This window comes from Colossoma macropomum, unplaced genomic scaffold, assembly GCF_904425465.1.
Source record: "Colossoma macropomum unplaced genomic scaffold, Colossoma_macropomum, whole genome shotgun sequence".
Taxonomy (NCBI): Eukaryota; Metazoa; Chordata; class Actinopteri; order Characiformes; family Serrasalmidae; genus Colossoma; species Colossoma macropomum.
The window spans coordinates 12,161,451-12,174,306 of NW_023494796.1; the positions used below are offsets into that span (position 1 = coordinate 12,161,451).

Below are 12,856 nucleotides of genomic sequence, written 5' to 3' on the forward strand. Positions count from 1 at the left end.
AGTGTATATCAAATAACAAAAGCATCTGAATACTTTTTTCCCCTCACTTTTTGTTTGTATTTATAAACATAAAGTCAAAAGACATTTTGTGTGCAAATTTGAAATGGACATGAATCATGGACTGGAATCATGAAATCAGAAACTGTTGTATTTTTAGAAACGTTGCTCCACTGTGGCATGCTGGACTCCGTAATTCTGCGGGCCAACAGCATTCTGCAGCTGGATTCTGGATTTTCTCACCAGCAGGCCTTAGTCTGTCAGAATGGGCAACCACACTTTTCCCACCCTCACTCTCAGTACAGGCTGTCCACAAGGCTGTGTTTTATCAACGATGCTCTACACCCTGTACACTCGTAACTGTATCGCCAAGCATAATATCTAACACCATCATCAGGTTCACTGATGACATGACAGTAGTAGGCCTCATTTATAACAATGAGAAAGTGTACAGAGAGAAAGAGACAACAATCTCTCCCTCAATTTAATCAAAACCAAAGAGATGATTGTTGATTGCAGGAAGGGGAATAGAGTGCACACCTCCAAGTCTTGAGGAGACCATGGCGGAAAGAGTGAACTCCTTCCAGAGTTCATATAGCTGAGGATCTCCCCTGGCACCACAGAGATCACACTTTTGTGTGGTGTTGTTAATTTACTTACACTACAGCATTTATATCTGCATTTTTATGTGGATAATCTCTATCTGGATGTAACCCTGATACTTAAGGTGCATGAAATTTAGGTAGATATATAGATACAAGTGACAGTGCAAAAGAGGAATATAATGCATATAGTATATAGGAATATAGTGCATAGTAATACAAGTACAGAGATATAATGTCCAGTGCGATTGCTGTTGGTACAAACAACCTCCTGTACTTTGTACAGTGGAGCTGAATGAGTCTGTTGCTAAAAGTGTTCCACTGTCTGATTAGTAGGTCATGGAGGGGGTGTGGTGCATTGCCCAGCATAGCCGTGAGCTTATTAAGTGAGCTCCTTTACACCACTACCTCAAAACCATCCAAATTTGCTGAAAATATATCCTAAGTCTGATTATTGTGCTGATTATTGCCTGAGGTGTTTGGTGGGTCCGTTGCAGTTTGTAAACTTTAATGAATGAAATATGCAAGAAAAAAAATCTATTTTATAAGCTGATCTAAATGTTTGGTTAATGTGTTAGTAGAAACACTTTAATCATTCATTTATTAGTAAAAAAATAAAATTTAATTTATGTAGTGACTGAAGGGTACTTTATAGTGGTAGTCTGAATTTCCATTGTTGGGTTAAAAGTCTTGTGTCAGCTTGAGATACTGTTATTGGTGATACAATCTCTCCTGCTACGTGACCAGGAAGTTTTCAGACTGTACAGTGGCTGGTGTAGCTAACATGTGAAGATAGAGGTGTTGTAGGCAGAGATACATTATCTGTCTGGGAGATGGTATGTAATGATTATTTAGTGATCATGGTGTCACTGCTGTTACTGTGACCTTCTACTTTGCAGTTTTGCTGTGAATGACGTATGAATGATGGTGTAGTACATTTTTTGGGGATGTGAATGTGTTTTGATTATTGGTGTAAAGATGTAGTGCCTTCCAGTTCATTTGTAGATGTAGCTCCTGCTTTTTTACAAACTTTAATTTCCCTGCAGCCTTTAAATTTCAAGTAAAATCAAAGTGGATTTATTCATTGTTACATCACATTAAGTCTATATAGAATTGTTAATATAACTCATTGTTCACTTTTTGTGTCGACTGAATAAAGTTATGAAGCTGCACTATGCAATGTTTGTTTGTTAAAACTGAAAAAAAATGAGTGAGTCAGGAGGAAAAAACATGCTAAAATTTAGTGTCTGTTCAGCTATTATCAATAATTTACAAAATCTTTCAATAAAATCCTTCAGAATAGAATATGTATGCAAGCATTTTATGAACTGATATTTCTGGCTTTGAATGTACATTGTAAAAGGTGAAAGTTTATTTATGGTTTTTTATTTTTTTTAGGTATGTATTTATGTAAAGTATGTAAAATATAATGTAAAATTTTGCTTTGCATTTTGCGATTCAGAATATTTTATTGATTTTAAAAACACTATTTGAACATGAAATAGTTTTATATATTTTATCTAAACATTCTAGTAAGACTCTACAGCAAACAAACGTTTCAGTGATATATGACATGACGTGGTTGCGCCGAACGTCTTCATTAAAGTTGCTAACATTTCAGAAATAAAGTAAGTTGTATATGAATGCAAATTGAAAAACAAAACAAATTAACATATATCAGTTGAGTTTTGACATTTGTATGATTTCAGTTTGAGAAAAAAACATGTAACAGACGCAGCTTATCCAAAAATCAGAAAATAATTTTCTTGTAATTGTAATTTCAAGTGTCTCTAGTCTGCTTTAGATTAAGAACCTTTGCAGAAGTGCCCTGAAAAGGAATCATTGAAGTTTGCTATAGCATTAAGGGTCAAGGTTGTAGAAATAATAAAGAAAGAGCAGTCGTAAAACCTTGACTTGACTCAAGTGGCAGCCAGTGTTAAAAATAAAAATATAGAGCAAATAGACATTGGAATCACTTTATTTTGAAACAATTAATACAATGTACTTTAAATTACTTGGCCATTTTCATTCAAAACCCTCTCACCAGTCAGACCTTTGTTAATTTCCTAAAGAACAGCCTAAAAGTTAGTAATTCCGTGTTTTATGACAATGCATTTTCAACAAATCAGAGTGAATTTAACTCAAAACCAATTCATTCTTACAAAAATATATAAATAAAAAGGAATAACATGATAGAGCTACATACCCTTCATCATAGAGCTCTCGCTCATCTGATGGCAGTAGCAGAGGGACAACAATACACTGCAGTATTATGTACTAGGGTCAAATTTCAAAATTTAAATAATTTAAAAGTGTGCAATTTTGCATCTGCAAGAATCTATTTAATATATTAATTAATTTTATATATAAATAAATCTATATCAAATTTAAAACACATTTCAACAGGACTTAATCAAGTTTACCACCCAGAAAATGTATTAAATAGTCTTTGTACTTGGACACCCTTATAAATCTCTGCCTTTGAACGCAATCCTTCCTGTAAATGCACTTTATGTCGTTGACCCATTGTGACAATGCAATTTCAACAAAACAGAATGAATCGTTTTTATTTAAGACTAATGTACTCTTCTTAAAATATATAAATGTTATGACATGACTAAACTACATACTATTCATTATGTAGCTCTCACTCATCTGATGGCAGGAGCAAAGGTACAGATATCTCTACAGATGTAGAGATAATAACCACATTACGTCTTTACCCACAACTAGACTTCTTATAACTGCATATAAACCATTATTACCGATAGTAATTTAATTTACTTTTCTGAAGTATTCTGAAGGTTTCATGCACATCAGGAGATTTAACTGATGCTAAAAATATTTATAGAAGGCCTAGAAATAAACTCTTGGGGCTCAGAATGCAAACTGCAACCTGTGTATCAGCGTGAATATCACAATTTTTAATGGTAACTGACAGTGATGCACTCAAATTACATTATGCAAATTATTCTCAATTTACAATGGTTTAATTTCATAAACAGTGTTTATGAAGCATTCAGAGTTAAACTATGGGGCCCCAACGTAAGGTTTCTCGCAAATAATTGGTACATTTAAGAAACTAAAGTCAGGAACATTCTGAAATCTTTTCTTGGGAATGGTAGACATCGTCATCCTTAGCTGGACCATGTAACTAGAAGTGAGATGGCCACCATGAAGGTCGCTGTGAACATGCTGATCTTGCTGCTGACTTCGCTTGATGATATTACTGTATCACAAAGAAATATAAAAGAATATTGAATAACAACAGAGGAACTATCACAAGTCTAAATAATTCAACACAACTTAAAAAGAACATTTTATATTTATATATTATTAATGTTTACAAATTAGCATGTATGACTATACATGGCAAAACTGTAACGTTTCATATACAGGAAAATGACTAAGAGTCTACAATTCTAAATTCATAAACATTGAGATTCCTCAAACTCCAACCTGAAATGGGCAAGGGAGCACTGCAGATACCACATGGACTTTGTGTTTGCTAAAAGACAGCACTTTGAAAGCATGTCTTTGCACGTTTTATCTTATCTCTTTAAAAGCTTTTGTATCACAGTACTAAAAAATCAGTCTACAGTGATTATTGGTGATTCATTTGTCTAAATAACTTACCAGTGCCATTCACTATGATTTTTGAGGTGAAGATCTGGAAGGGGAGGCTGTTATTTTTAGCTGCTCTAATTATAGTTTGTCCAATCTGAGTGGTGTTGGGCAGTGTAGCAGAGGCTCCAAAAGACAAATCCATGGAGCTCTGGATCATTGTTACACCAGTAGTGCTGAGACCTCCATCACTGGATGGCCAAACATAAAGTGAGTGAGGACAAAAGACTGAAATGAGATTCTTTGTTATCATTAAGTTACATACACTCAAAACATGTAACTAGTGTGGTTGGTTTTCATCAGTTTTCAAGTTACCATGTAACCTCCTGCAGAGCATAATTCTACGACAGCTAAGTAGCACAGTAATATTATGTTGATCTAATTCAAATCCATTAACTTTTTATACTATAATTAGTAGAAATAAACATATTAAGTTGAATGTAAGAGAAATACAAAAAGTCATCAGTCCAATCCAGCTATTACTCAGCCAAGTACCTTAGAAGCCACTTACAGTTACTTGGTACAACATTTCTAAGTAAATTCAACCTTTCATTTTAGACATGACTGAGCAATGATTCAAACTAATATAGATCATAATTTCTTTGGTCCTGCCTGAGTGCATATAGATCAAGAAACACCATAATTACCTGAAATTTGTCAGTGCCAAGCTACTGAATGCTGAAGGATAATCAGCAGTGAAAAAAGGCTCGAGCTGCAAAAACGAATAAGTGGTTAAAAAGGAAACATATTTATAAATAGTTCTGAAATCACTGAGATGTGATATCATACGTACTCCTGTTTTGATCATTGATGACCTGTTTGTGAATAAAGCCGAAGTGGAATTAGAGAGAGCCGTTACAAAAGTGCCATTTGTGAAAATTACCACAGGGACAATCTGCGGAGAACCTGAAGAAATAAAGACAGGATGCAAATTTCTTAATGTGGGAATACAGTGGTTGATATTTGCCTTGCTGAACCTGTGAACATATAGGATAGACAGTAACATTAACCATAATTCAAAAGTCTTTAACATAAACTTTCTTAGCACTGTCAAAAACAGTTCTCTCTTCAGTTGGAAGAAAGATAGACGAATCTACCCACTTTGGTGTCCATGTTCAACTTACTGAGAACAGTGATGGAGGTGGGGTCCACTAACAAGGTAAAACCTGAGCTTGGATTTGATATAGCCTCTTTCAGAGTGCTCACAATTTCAGTAGCAGCTGGGATAGGCTTCGTGGAGTTCTCGTTGAATATCAACTGCACATCTGCTTCTACGTTTTGTGCACGTGTGGTCCCAGGTCTGGAAAAAAAAAATAAAACACTGGATTTGACTATGCTCCACCTTCTTATGATTTTCAGTTTTTCTAAACATTTACATCTTGTGTGGTACAAAAAACACTGAAGCCTGACAAGGAAATTCTGCATAAGAATGTCTAACACTTTGTTTTCAATAATGAGTTGTAGATCTGTCAAGGGTGTGTAATGAGGAATTTTTAGCCTAGTTTGTAATCATGATTCACCACCACATTATGAAGTGTAAAGATTACTAGAACATGGATAAGATCATATCATAACATTGCACTGTATATGTTTGAAACTAAAGGTCAGTTTGTAGTTATATTATACCAACTCTTACCTAAAAGCTGTCACAACAGTCCTGACGAAGAGAACCCCATATTGTAATTTGTAGATTCTGTCAAACTGCAAAGAGATTTGTATTATCATTCACTGAGTTTTATGATTCTGGCCTGTAGTCTTCCATTAATATAGCATAAATGTTGTGATGTATTAGTCTGACACTCACTGATAATACCACTACACTGGCTAAGCTTTGGAACTCCTGACTCTGAGGGTTACTCAGCTGGACAACATAGACTTGCTGTATGACAATCTGTAGCGCAACAGCCGGGGGTGGACGTGTTGGTGCTACTGTTGTGGTAGTAGTAGTTGTTGTGGTAGTAGTAGTTGTTGTGGTAGTAGTAGTTGTAGTTGTAGTAGTAGTTGTTGTGCTAGTGGTGGTTGGAGTAGTTGTTGCAGTAGTTGTGGTTGTTGGAACTTGAGTTGTAGTAGTTGTGGTGGATGTCAATAATGTTGGAATCTGAGTTGTAGATGTAGTTGTTGTTGGTTCAGCTGTAGTTGGTGTAGTAGTCGTTGTTGTTATCACTACGAATAACATACGAGACATGATCACGATTCAGCTAATGAAACCTCAAAATATCAGAAGCTGAAATGCTACTTTTGCATATGACTTTGTATCACCAAAAACTTAACATGATTAATACTTACCACTAGCTGATGTAATGTTGAGAGATGTTTTTGCAGAGAGTACAGTACTAACGACTGCAGTGTCATTGGGCGCAGTTCCAGAACTAAACTCTAAATTCATAAATGTGATGATTGACCCTTCCCTATTCAAATGAAAACAGATTTGAAAAGGCCATATGTCAGACATGTGACACACACTCATGACTTATGATGATATAAAGCTGTTAAAGAATTTGTAACAGAAAAAATACCCACTTGAAACTAGTCACCGTCAGCGCGATGAAGGTGGTGAATGTTGTCGCAAATGCTGTTCCTAACTGTGAACAAAGAGGTCCCAAAATCAAATTCAACATTCAATCCCACAGTAAGCAAGTAAGTTTTTTTTTTATTATTTTCGATAAAAGAAAATTTCTCACATTAAAAAAGAAGGTTTGTATTTATGCTACTTAGGCATGAAAACAGTGTATTCACACAGTGTTTTACTGTCCGGTACAGACCTCTGTTTTGACCTTTTGTGAACGCTGGATGAAGGCAGCTGAAGATGAGTTCAGTAGGTCAGAGGTAAATTGTTCATTGCTGGTAAAGCTAACTTTTATTACAGCAGAAGCTGCTGTGGTAGTGGCAACTGTAGAACAGGTGAAAAAAGTTACAAAGCTCAACAAGAAGAATAGCAAATACATGTAACAGCAGTTTCACAGCCATTTAAGATTTGAGAATGCTCATGAGTGGAATGTAAGCCAGGAACATAATTTAAGGTTTCCAATGACATACCTGTTGTTGGTGAAAGACTTGATGTTGGTCGTGATGTGACTACTGTAGATACTAATGCACTGCCAGCACTTGTTGTTGGTCCTGGTGTGACACCTGTAGTTGATCCTGTGATGACTGTATTTGATCCAGCAGGTGAGCTCATTGGTGGTCCTGATGTGACTACTGTAGATACTAATGCACTGCCAGCACTTGTTGTTGGTCCTGGTGTGACACCTGTAGTTGATCCTGTGATGACTGTATTTGATCCAGCAGGTGAACTCATTGGTGATCCTGATGTGACTACTGTAGATACTAATGCACTGCCAGCACTTGTTGTTGGTCCTGGTGTGACACCTGTAGTTGATCCTGTGATGACTGTATTTGATCCAGCAGGTGAACTCATTGGTGATCCTGATGTGACTACTGTAGATACTAATGCACTGCCAGCACTTGTTGTTGGTCCTGGTGTGACACCTGTAGTTGATCCTGTGATGACTGTATTTGATCCAGCAGGTGAACTCATTGATGATCCTGATGTGACTACAGTAGATACTAATGCACTGCCAGCACTTGTTGTTGGTCCTGGTGTGACACCTGTAGTTGATCCGACAGGACTACTGGATGGTGGGTATGATGTGACTACTGTAGATTCTGGTATGGTACTAGCTTTTGGTTCTCCTAGTGTGATACTTATACTTGATATTGCAGAACTTGGTGATAGTCCTGTTGAATCTGTTGGATGTGATGGACTTGATGATGGTCCAGATGTAACTGATGATCCTACTGTGATGCCTGTAGATGATCCAGTAAAAGGACTTAATGGTGGCCCTGATGTAGTGCTTATAGATGGTGGTGCATAACTAACACTTGTTGGTGATCCATATGTGATACCTGTAGATGACCCGGTAGGAGGACTTAATGATGTTCCTGATGTAATGCCTGTAGATGGTGGTGCATAACTAACACTTGTTGGTGATCCATATGTGATACCTGTAGATGATCCAGTAGGAGGACTTAATGATGTTCCTGATGTAATGCCTGTAGATGGTGGTGCATAACTAACACTGGTTGATAGACCTGGTGTGGTACCTGTAGGTGACCCGGTAGGAGGACTTAATGATGGTCCTGATGTTGTGTCTATAGATGGTGATGCATAACTAACACTTGTTGGTGATCCAAGTGTGATACCTGTAGTTGATCCAGTAGGAAGACTTAATGGTGTTGCCGATGCAATGCCTGTAGATGGTGATGCATAACTAACACTGGTTGATGGTCCCAATGTTGAAACAGTAGATGATTCTGAAGGAGGACTTGATTGTGGTCCTAATGTGACATGTGGAGTTGCTGATGTATCAGTAACACCTGATGATGATCCCAATGTGATACCTGTTGCTCCAGCAGGAGAACTTGGTGATCCTGGTGTACCTCCTGTTGAAGATTCCAGTATAATACCTGTAGTTGATCCAGACAAAGGACTCGATGGTGTTACAGATGTGACTACTGTAGGTACTGAAGTATTACTAACACCTGTTGATGTTCCCTGTGGGATACTTGCAGTTGTTGCAGCTTGAGCACTTGGTGATGATTCTGACATGTTAGCTGTAGATGCAGCCATTGTGATTGTACTTGTTGCTGGACTTGAGACGTTACTAGGTGGCTGGACGTTAGAACCTGTTGTTGATTCTGCAGCAGTACCTGTTGACTGGGCAGTTGATTCAGAAGTTAGACCTGCAGTTGATCCCGTGGTGACATTGGTTAAGACAACTGCCTGGGTAGTAAAGCCTGTTGTTGAATTGGCAGTGAGACGTGTAGTTGATTCCACTGTGCCGTTAACTGTAGCTGTTTCTGCTGCGGACACTGTTGTAGGGTCTGTCGATCCATTAGTAGATACTGAAACATTTGTTGTGGTGGGTGCACTGGTAACATTTAGTGTTGTGTCTGGTGAAGATGTTACTGTCTCATTGCTGTTTTCTGCCTGTGCACTGAAAGCATTCAATGCGGCTGTTTCAAGGGTGCAAACATAATATTCACTCAGTTTGAAAACTCTTGAAGGAACTCTTGAAGTGATATCTTGAAAAAAAAATATGTTTTAGGGAACTTACCCACTAGCATAAAAACTGTAGCCAGTGTTTTTCCGTTCATCTTGACTGATTTTCACTTAACACCTTTAAAAGATATTGCATACATTAAACTGTAGTATTTTATGGGTCAACAAATTTTATTCTACACTACGCAATTTGATTCCATTCTTTTCTATTCTGTTTTATTTTGTGTGTTTCAGTAGAATTCTCAACTTGTAGAATTTAAGTTGAGGTTTGCAGTGGATTCCTGTCATTGATTCTTGTTTTTGAGAATATGCATGTAGTATGGACTAATATTGAAGTGATAGTGAAGTGGATCATATGAGATTTTTACAGATCTGTGTCATTACCACCAGTTTTCTGACTGTAAACTAAAAGATTTTAATTCGCCCTGGCAAACCAGGAGTAGAAACATGACTTTGGATGATGCATTCAAAAGTAAAAATAGTTCGCAGACACACACACACATCTACAAATGAATGTGAACAGACTAGCTACCATGGCTACAGCCCCAGACATGACTCCCGAAGGACAATATGTGGACAAAAAAAGTCTTTCTGGGCACACATAGAAGATAAAGCCAAAATATAGGGCAACAGAGACAGGCTGAAAGAGAGAGTAAAGGGCTAACAGTGATTGCCAGTACCTTTATGCTTGGTGTGTGCTGCAACAAGCTTAGTCAGGCACAATATATTTCAACATCTCTGAGCAGTTCTAGACTTCAAAGTGTTAAACGGGTAGCCAGGTACTGCTTTTAGAAAAAAATACACTCATCCTTTAAATCATCCCCAATCTGGATTGAGCAGAATACTTTGAAAAAGTAGTGATGACTGAATACTGAATGCTGTTCTAAATGTATTCAAGAATTTCCATTGCAATGCATAAAACAGTAGCACATTCAGAATTCATTTAGAATACATTTTGAATACACATTGATAAGACACATAGGAAAAAATCACTGTTGTATTTTTTTTCATTTACACTGTTCCTCACTGTTACTGGTTGGCAGTTTTCTGTGTGTAATTCTTCTGTTATAATATGTTCCTTGAAAAATTCACTTATTCTATTGGCTTTTGCTGCCTGCTTCAGTCCACTGCTGCTCTCATTATCCCACTGCTGTCTCCTGAACAAAATCTCAAACCCAAAATCTTTTACATTTAACCACAAAGTAGTTCACTGTGTGATTGTCAGTTGCTGGCATGTATGTAACTTGTCCAGTATAACGCTACGGCTAAGTTTGTCACTTCTGAACATGTCCACTATTGAGGAGACTGTTCTGTTCTGTCATCTTTCAAAAGAGTTTATTAACACTGAGATTGAACTGGCTCATCACATTTATCAGTCTATTTAGGCATTACCAGAGCTCAGTAACACTGAGATTAATAACTGATCACATTGATTTATCAGTCTACTCAGGCTTTAATAGAGCTCAGTAACACTGAGATAAATCATTGAACTTCACATAAATTAATAAGTCTACTCAGGCTTTAACAAGAATTTCAGTGTTTGTAAAGTATAGTCGTACATCTTAAGAGTATGCCTTTACACATCATGCACTGATTTTTAAAAGGTTGATAAACATGCATAGATGGTGCTTCTTTTAAAAATGGTATATATTATTTGAATGTAGTGGGTAAGTATTCTAAAAGTATTCACTTAAAAATGTAAAAAGTAACTGTATTCTGAATACTGCCTTTGCAATATTCTGAATGCTTGTATTCTGTTACATTCCAACTCTATCCTCAATGCATCATCAAATTCTTCACATTCAGAAAACACTGAAGGCATGGCAGTGTCTTTCCACTTTTCATTCGATCAATGTCTGGGTAGATGCCTGATTAATTCTGCATGCAAGTCAAGTTCATAGTTCTCAGAACTGAATATCATCACATTTGAATATTTGTTTTGTGGTGTATCATCTAGATAATTTGGATTTGAATTGCCTGCAACTATGGTGCCATTCACTGGCACTAAATAAATTATGGGACTTTCGCTTTAAGTAACGCGTCATTTGGATAGCCCCCCCATAGATGCCTTGTAAATGCTTGTCTTGCATTTAACTTACATTCTGCAGATCATCTATTATGTGCACCTTATTTTTTCCTAACAATAACCCTGCTTCTAACCCTAAACCTAACCTTAACCTCTACCCAAAACATAATCCTTATCCTTCCCTTGGTTGTATGATTCATTTACAGAGATCCTAATGATTTGGAGTGAATAGGACAGACCAGTGGTAGGTCATCATTTTTGGATTTTTTTTTCAGAAGCTCTAACTACCAAAATTTTAGGACTCACAGATATAAAAGTAAAGACAACTGTGTTTGGTATTTGGGTATTTTTGATCATTTCTTTTGATCCATCCTTTAGTTAATTTTTGAGTAGCGAGGTGACAATTAGTGTATTAGTTTGTCATTGTCATTTTTCTACTATCCTACTTTTATTTTAAATCCTTATACTCATGCACACATTATTTATGCGCAACAGATACATTTGAATCACACAAATTAAACTTTTAGTGCAGCCTCTTGGGCTTGTTTCAGTCAGCAAGCCTTTAAATATTTGGATAAATAAAATACATAAAATAAATTCCAGTAGTATTTTTAAATTTTGTTTTTTTCACAGCAATGGGTATTTAATTTACCTCTGTTTGACTTTGCATGAGTTCATGACATACCCTTACGCAGTCTTTATAGAGCGAATGTGTCAAGCAAAAGACTTAATTTGTACAACTTGTATGAGTCAAATTAAGTTTTTCGGAAGAGAAGAACTAAAAAGAACTAAATAGAAAAAGAGACAAAAATTTTACAAAAATTTGTTTTGCATGGTGAGATCTAGTTCTATTATTTATACTGTGAATCAGTATTCAACGATTCTATTATTGATTGTTTTATCTGCAACTGCAAAGATTCATTAAATTGATGTGATCAAGTCTTAAAATCAGTTATGAGATCTCATCCATTTGAATACAATTTCTTATTTTTATACCAGCAGAATTTTAGCCAGGAGAACTCAGTTTGCAGGAGACAGAAAAAAGGCCTTAAATTGTCAAATGTCAAACTCACCCAATTCCTCTACAAAATCAGCTTAATTCAATATTTGTGAACTGGTGGCCGTCAATTCCTAAAATCCTCAAAACCAGGCTACTCTTACTCTTAACGGTTCCATGGTGCGAGTTGGTAAAGTAGTTCTCACCTTTCTGTGGCCTTTTTTATAAGGTCGGATGAAAGTGACGTGACAGAGTGTGGCCTCTTAGACACATTTTTCCATGACCAAGATTAGAGCACTTATTGTCACACATTTTTGAGTTCGTTGTCTGTCTCGGTTGAAAGGCACATTGTTTGCAGGTGCATTTTTGAAGTTTTTAATCATCAGCATCTTGTCAAACTGACAGAAACAACACATGAAAAATGTGGGACAAGTTGTGCTTCCACAGAAGCATGTACCAGAGAATGTCTTGTGATGTTCATTTCAAAACCTAAAAATGAGGTGTTCTTTAGAGAAACTACAAATTCCTCTAACACAAATATATGTTTA

General features: G+C 36.5%; 1 protein-coding gene across 1 annotated transcript; it reads right to left on the minus strand.

The window, feature by feature from the left end:
• Positions 1-3,500: 3,500 nt before the first annotated feature.
• LOC118816796 (uncharacterized threonine-rich GPI-anchored glycoprotein PJ4664.02-like) lies at positions 3,501-12,486 on the minus strand. The gene is made up of 13 exons (XM_036583390.1): positions 12,385-12,486; positions 9,341-9,403; positions 7,260-9,239; positions 6,986-7,113; positions 6,744-6,805; positions 6,510-6,631; positions 6,028-6,386; positions 5,860-5,924; positions 5,348-5,523; positions 5,017-5,129; positions 4,871-4,935; positions 4,236-4,414; positions 3,501-3,828 (listed from the first exon to the last, which is right to left on the minus strand). The coding sequence occupies exons 2-13, from the start codon at positions 9,378-9,380 to the stop codon at positions 3,737-3,739; spliced, it is 3,381 nt and encodes a 1,126-aa protein (XP_036439283.1). The 5' UTR covers positions 9,381-9,403; positions 12,385-12,486; the 3' UTR covers positions 3,501-3,736.
• Positions 12,487-12,856: the final 370 nt, after the last annotated feature.